This window comes from Cupressus sempervirens, chromosome 3 (genome assembly GCF_028749045.1).
Source record: "Cupressus sempervirens isolate cs-2001-9-10 chromosome 3, ASM2874904v1, whole genome shotgun sequence".
NCBI lineage: Eukaryota > Viridiplantae > Streptophyta > Pinopsida > Cupressales > Cupressaceae > Cupressus > Cupressus sempervirens.
Genome location: NC_143120.1, coordinates 286,030,544 through 286,038,663, shown reverse-complemented (window position 1 = coordinate 286,038,663; position 8,120 = coordinate 286,030,544). Strand labels below are relative to the sequence as shown.

Here is an 8,120-nt window from a genome sequence, read left to right as displayed (position 1 = left end):
TACAAACGGAAGGACCACCAAGGCACATACCTTGTGGCCTCATTACTGGGATCATCATGGAAGACCTGTATTTCCTATCCCTTTTCTCGTGCATCATAGCAGCTACCTCCTCTTTATATCCAGCACTTCAGCTAACAGCCCCAGCCCCAATTTCATGTCAATATGGCATAAGCTATCCGACATTCAATAGGTGTAAGTGGTAGGAATAATGCTATGACAAGTAATTCCGAATTTTTTTTGCTAATAAGCTGTTTAAATTCTTCTTAGTTCTAATGGCCTATCCACCAGGGCTTCATTACTGATTTGTACCTACCTGGTTATGTTAATTTCCAGTCATAAATAGAGACTCTACATTGTCTAGGCTTGCTCTTAATTAGTTATGTGCAGATTTTAGGTACTTGACTTGTGCACAAACATTCCTTGAATTATCTGTACTGCATATTCAATGAAGGAAATGAAGAATTGAATGGGAAACATGGTGAACGAGACCGATCAAAAAACAAACAACAAATCTACGCTTGCCTTGGTAAAACCTAGAATGGATTAGAACTCCAGCAAATAGAGTTGTAAAAATTCTAGGTTAAAAGCTCACCAAACCATTGCCATCTACAACGAACCATCTTGCTTCTTTTGCATTCAATTTTCTATTCCCTTCACAAATAAGACGTCCTAAAACTTAAAGCGGGGTTGTCATTGTATCAAAAAAACCACTTAATTTATAGTTCACAAGGGACGGTTAAGTCCTCGTCATGAATTCCAATGGGAGTGCTGAACATTTTTCAAACAATCTCCCTCTCAGCATTACCCGAGGGTCTAAGGATTCGAACCTGTGACCAAGCTCTAATACCACTTGTTAGAGTGGGGTTGTCGTTGTACCAAAAGACTGGTCTGTCAATGTCTGATACAACCACTCAACTTATAGTACACGAGAAACGGTTCAACCCTTGTTACTAATTCCGAAAGAATGCTGCACATGTTTCCAACAAACTAAACCCTACGTGATGTTTTAACTCCCAAACCTGTACTTAAGATGATTCTTCAAGCCAACATAAAAAAGCATCGACAGAAAAAAGCATGTAAACTGCTGGGAAGTTGTCCTTGGTGCTCTCTTAAATTTACTGAGGTGTTTGTGATAGGCTCTGCCATGAATGAATCCATTTGTGAGGCCTATATGACATATTCGACCAAAATTTTAAGTTGGGTAATGCGCATTATAGTCACTGTGATACAGGTAACATGTTTGGCCATGATTACAGATTTGGCTTTGCACAAATCTGTCATTATGCCACAGATGACACGTTCAGCCGTGGTTGAATCCATTTCTACATGTTTGTTCTTTAATGTTGACAGATCAAATAAAATCCATAGAGGCTCCAGACTGTCCTAAGGGTATCTGCACATTTTTTCAACTTCCTATAATTGCTTGCATCATTCTACGCTTTTTATCTTATGTCGGATTGTGAATGAGCATGTACAGTTAATGTCTTAGGGGTCATACGAGACATTCAATTACATGAATATAGATGAAAAATATGGTACCTTTTTTTTCCCAAATTACGAGTAAACAAAACTTGAATCAACCTGCACATTCAAGAATCCCTTGCAGCTAGCCACAAGAACCCATTATTATATCTCATTTAAGCCATGGATAGTTTGAGGTAAAAGTGCCTATAGAACTAGACACAGACAAACTATCTCGTCTGTTGGATGTGGTGTACCAAGAAGTCTGTTGTGCTCGGGAGGAGACCAAAAATTTGGAAGTTCTTTCATACAAGATGTTGCATCTAAGTTTTTTGACGTTAACTTATTTTTCACAGCACCGAGCAAAAACAACTTTTTATCTTTTCATCGTATTTGACACCAATTAGGAAGTTCATATGTTTTACGACGACAAATAAAACAGTTATCGTTCTACAATAAATTGCAATAGTAAATGTCTCGACTCTTAATCATAGTAACCGAAGATAGTTATAAGTTTAAACCTTATAACTGTTTAAGGACAATACAGCTATTATTAGCAGATTTGAGATGTTTGGTTTTAAGTTTTAACCTCATACAACGATTGAATGAGGATGCCCTTATCACCTCACACATACTAAACAAGAGTAGATATGCTTACAATGTTCATGGATTTAATTGTGTCAAGAAATTTACTATCAAAATCTTCACAGTTAAATCCACAAACAATTTTAAGCATTACTATGGACTGGAAAGGTCATGGCTGTTATAAGAGTGGATATATATACGTGGAAGATCCAGGAGGCATTCTGCGGTTATGTCTAAATCAGGAGATATAAGAAGCAGAGTACCATAGGGCCTCCAAATAAGTTTAATTGTTAACAAGGCACAGATGTTCCTTAACAATGCGTTTGTAGGCATTCAATTAAGACTGTTTTTACATGACTGTGATTTCAAAACATTATATAAGCAGCCAATATACTCAGCCGAATTTCATTTTTCCTACGAGAGTGATCTTGGATAATGCATTCCTGATTATCCAAATAATAATTTCGGAATTTATTGATATAGACTTCAAATCTGCTCGCAGTGAGGAAACAGAGGCAGGTATTCAAGAATATCTACATTGTAATCTCCAAAGGATCTTCCACATCCAAACATTGTGTGTTTCTATAACTTGAATTTTATGCAAGCATTAAACAAATCCACAAAAATCATTACTCTGCTTTCAGAAAAATGAGTGTACATGCAAAACTCACAGACGGACTGCCCTTACTATCTCTTCTTGACATATTTTTTTGCAGATTCTAAACCTTTCCCTCAGCTATCATGCATTCTCAAACACCCAACACAAGTAAAATTGCAAACCCAACTTCCAGAAACTTTTTCTCCGAGTTTAGCTTTATAGGGTAGCTAAGGGGGATCGATACCATTGAGCTGCGTATCTCTTAAACTTTCCTAATTTCATACCCAAACTCACACCCTCAAACTCCTATTCTTAACAAGTAAAAACAGCATCAATAATTATTGATATATCTTCATGCTTCGAGTGATTGTGTGTGAATTTATTAGTATCAACGTTTCAGATCATATTCAATGATCTATCATCAAAATTTCTCTACATTCTTAGTTCTCATCCTGATAATAGATCATTAAGTATGATCCAAAACATTGATCCTAATAAACTCGCAGAAGCATGAATATAGCATCAATAATTTAAAAGAAGAAAGAACAGCATACTAATGAGAACAAGATATGTGTGTGAGGAGGATAAGGGACAGCGATTTTCATAGTTCAGAATCCAGAAGAACAAGGACAGGAATAAATCACCATAGCTTCATACCATTGGACTAAATCCAAAGAGAATATATCATATATTGCTAGAATCATGTCTGGCTCATTGAGTAGCCAAAATTCTACTCTCACACAGACCTTATACACTAGGCCTCTTTGAACACTTAACTACCCCCGATTTGTTACCTTAGCTCTACAGATTGCTCCATATAATCATACTAACCTTGCAATACAATAGTAGAGCCCAGTTCCAGCCCTATCCTCTACAAGCCTTCGCAGAAATTTGAATCATCACAACAATCTTGGCCTTCTTGCTGCTCTCTCCAACTCAGCTTCGCCCCTCCTACGAAGCCATTCAAGAAAAAGAGCTCTCCTCCTCTCCTTTCCTATCATCTGAAGATTCCTTTCACCCTCGCCTTCGTAGGAAATGACAAATTCCTGAGTGGGTGAGTTGTCAACCTGTTCTTCGGGCTCTGGCTCTTCAGCGATCTGACAAAAATTATGCAAAACGCAGCAAGCGAGTATAGTCTGGGCAGCATACTTCACATCCACATTCAAATTCTCAAGTATCTTCCATCTCTTCTTTAAAACAGCAAAGGCGTTACCAATTTTCGCTTGGCCCCGGAGAAGATCCTCATCAAAGTGACTCTCTCGAATTGCGTCAGGATTGGTCTCGTAAAAAGGAGTAATCACAGAGGCACTTAGAGGGAAGGAACCATCACCCACAAGAAAAGGCCTTAAAATTGCCCCTCCTCGCACTTGAATTTCTGGCTGCCGCAAGATCTCCCCTAACCTGAGCTTGCTCCAAATACTACTAGCCCTGAAATGAGTAGCATTATCCGATCTTCCAGGAGCATTGCAGCACACATCCCAAAAGACCTTATCTGCATCACAAACACCTTGTAAAAGCACACTGTAAAACCCATGGGTAGACAAATAATCAGCGGGCCTGTAAGAATTTCTCGGCTTAAGCTGGAGTTTGATATGAGTTCCCCCAATAGCACCGCATATGTTGGGAATCCCAGTAATAGATTCAAAATCGCTACTCAGCCTCTCAATCCTTTCCTCTGTAGGAATCACAATGTATTTTGAATATAATTTATTTCTGCTTGCCAGAACTCCGGTGATGATCTTGGTGTACTTTATAACCGTAGAAGCCCCAAGATTGTACAAATCCCCTATTTTTCTCGGTGAATCTCCGTGTGCAAGCCTGTGAATTACCATTGCCACAGCTTTCTTAACATCCACCGGCTCCCGCACGAAATCTGTATTAGGGTTTTCAATATAAGGCCTGATTTCCTCCGTCAGATATGTGAACGATGCAAATCCCATCCTGTAATTCTTACGCCACTCTTTGTCCCTGGCATGGGCGTCCACAAAGGTATGATTCTGTACCCCTTCCCAGGCCGTGCTATTTCTAGGAACTTTCCAGCACTCTCTGCCCATGTTTGGGAGACATGACGATGTGTAAAGAAAAGCGCAGAGGACTAAGAAGATCGATGAAAGAGGGGTTTCTGGCGGCAGATCTTCCGAGTGAAGAGGCTGGCTGCTTGATGGGATGTCACTTCCGAATGACTGGGTGCAGAAACACAGGAGCAGGAACTCCAATAACTCCATCTCCTCCCGATTCATTTGCTTTGTGCACACTTTTCCGATGATAAAATGCGCTTAACTAGCACGATCTTCGATGAAGAATAATAGATTCCTCTTTTTTTCTCTAATATATATTGGGGACTTACATAAAGAAGATTCCATATATGTGTTTTCAATTAAAACCACATATAAGCATCCATGTCTTCATGGGTTCCACTGTTTGCCGGTGCTCGTGTCTTCATAATCGATCACTCTACTTCTAGAAGTTGCTTCCCCTAAATTTTTCAAGCAATCAGGTGGACTGTATACTGATTCCTGAATGCACGGCCCTATCTTATAGCCGGCATCCATGAATTACTCTAATCGTTCTCTTCATACTGCATCATTCCAAATACTGGATTCCAGTAAACTATTGCCTGATTTATATCCCTTAATATCGTGGGGGAAGGTTGGATCCCATAAATTTCTCCTTGTGGGCATGGGCTCTCAGCCAAAAGAACATACTTGCGTTAACAGAGAGGGTAAACATTTAGGGATGCATGGCTTTCAAACAGAAGAATCACTGATTGATAGCATGGCTGTTCTGTTGAGAATTTAAAATTCAGCCCACCAGGTTTGCTGAATGAATCGCTGAGCTCGAATTTAGATGCCAATCGAATCCGAGGGAAAAGATCTTCAGTTTTTTCATTAGAAAGCTGATTTTGTACTCCAGTCTTCGTTGTGAGGCTGCGGAATAAAGAAAATACTGCCAAGTCGATGAACTTGAAGCTCCAAAACATAGTAAAGGTTTTCCCAGAATGTTTTGAAGTGTCATTTTGCAATATTTTCCTTTAAAATGATCATCTTTTCTACCGTGGGTGGAGCCTTCGAAATTTTACTATCTACAGTGCCGTTGTTTGTTGATTATGATCTGTTCCTGTTGCCATCTTACGGATCATGGGTACTGCTTTAGATGCAAAGCAGATCCAACAGTTGCATAAAGATGGCTGTTGATCAAGACATTGGATACTAGAATATACTAATGATAATATGTAGGTCAGGCGTCTGGCCTAAGAAATTTGCATCTAGGAATAAGAAATTTAGACCGACGGCAGGTGCAGAATTAGAACCCAATGCGAGGTTCTCAGCCCTTTCTGTGCTCTAGAATATCTTGATACTTCCTAATTTGAAGTTGGTTGGCTTATTGAAAAAATTATTTGCCTCTGGATTACGAGCAGTTAGTGTATAAGAAAGAAGCAAGCAGTTTTATGAATGTCTTCACAGAGGAAAAAGAATAAAAAGTAGTGAAATGTTCTGGAGGTACAATTGCAGACAATCGGGCCAAGGGCAAAGTGAGACTTCGTCAGCATTTTTTTGCCATAGGAAAGAGGAAACTAGCTATTGCATTTTTGCGTGCAATGGGCACAGATCAATTAGAGAAGATTTTGGTGTATTGTTTGTTTTATGTGTAGAATATATGTTGCTTATGCATACAAGGGTTGTACCGCAGAAGTGATAGTTTTATATCAACTATGCATTTGCTTATAGAGAGATGGATAAGAAAATATAGATAGATGCATGACAAGAGTATTATAGAAAGAGATAAGGAGAATAAGTGTGTGAGAGAGAGACGCGGGGGTTCAAGGGAAAGATAGATGTCTATATATGGAGGGAGATAAAGAAGGATTGGAAAATGATTGGGAGATAAATAGAGGATGGGGAAGGAGGAAGGGGGAGAGAGAGAGTGTGTGTGTTTTACACGTGTGCATTGCATGGGTAACTTGGTAGGCTATTGAGCAAATGATATTTTTTGAAAAATTGTAAATACATAAGTAATAACATTAAGCACATTGCATATTGGCACAAAGATATAAATAGGAGATAGGTAGGGATTGAGGAGGGATGTACAAAGAGAGGCTAGACAAAGTAGGGGAATGAGAGATGGGGAGATAGAGATAGAAGGGGTTAAGAGTGGGAGAAAGAAAAGTAATAGAAAGTAATATAGAGATAAGTCATTGAGGGATAGTAGGGTGGGAGATAAAGAGAGAAGGAAATATAGCTACTAAATGATATGAATAGAAAGAGAGAGATAGAGACCACTAGATCAAGAGATAAGAGGTAGACCGATAGAGTGAGGGGAAGGAGAGATAAGGATAGAAGGGAAAAGAGTGATATAGAAAAGTAATAACAAGTGATATAAAGAGAGGCATGAGAGAGATGGGGGGAGGTAGAAAGATAGAGTATAGATGGTTGAATTATACAAAACAATGAAAAATATGAACTCCAAAATTGTTGCTTCCATTCCAAACTTGAATAAAAAGAATATAAAACAATTTTTTTATTATTGGAAATTAATAAATGCTTATGTTACCTATTTTAATTAAATTATATAATATATATAATAATAACTAGAAGAGATGTACTATATAATTTAAAGATTAAACATGTATTAAATTTTATATATATATATATATATATATATATATATATATATATATATATATATATATATATATATATATATATATATATATATATATATATATATATATATATATATATATTACTATCCATGATATAATAGTTCATATATGTAATTATAATAAATAAAAAATAATATGTTCGTTTGTAGGCATTTTAGGGGTAGTCCTTGTATCGTCTCAAAAGTTAGCACCCATTAATTTGGAAGCTCAAAGACTTCTTAGACCTCATTTCAGCTATATCCTAGAACATGGATACATTTATGCTCGATTGGTTCAATTTTCTTTGAGTTTATGTCCATTTCCAATAGTTTCTTCATAACACTCGAAATTCCAGAGATAATTCCAATGCAAAATTACTTCCCAAGTACAAGTTGAGTTCAACCTATACCGGAAGGGTTTTGTTTGTTGGATTCTAAGTCTATTTTAGGGTTTTTTTAACTTCTTTCCCACCCAGTATAGTCAGCCCTTTCAATTTTGATCCCAAACTTGATATTAAAAAAAAGCTTACTCACTTCATTTGATCATTCACAATATTGATACACAATTTCTATGAGAAATCCATCAATTTCATTTACAACCATACATGCAAATAAGTAATTACGGTGCACTCAAGCAGTTCAAGCCAAGCAAGCAAGAATTCATTGAAAGCCTGTAGTGCCTGCCCCTAGCCTACATTTTTCTAGTTACATTTCTGCTATCATTGCCAAACTCTTTTAGGCCAAGTTTTATGTTTGATAATCAGTAGCATTATCTTGAGATTATTAGATATTGTTTCAGACTCAGTTGATATATGATGAGATTACTTGGTACTCT

At 37.4% G+C, this 8,120-nt stretch overlaps 1 protein-coding gene across 1 annotated transcript; it reads right to left on the bottom strand.

The window, feature by feature from the left end:
- Positions 1–3,309: 3,309 nt before the first annotated feature.
- LOC149566072 (protein ANTAGONIST OF LIKE HETEROCHROMATIN PROTEIN 1-like) lies at positions 3,310–6,254 on the bottom strand. Its single transcript, XM_089819507.1, has one exon. The coding sequence runs from the start codon at positions 4,882–4,884 to the stop codon at positions 3,544–3,546; it is 1,341 nt and encodes a 446-aa protein (XP_089675633.1). The 5' UTR covers positions 4,885–6,254; the 3' UTR covers positions 3,310–3,543.
- Positions 6,255–8,120: the final 1,866 nt, after the last annotated feature.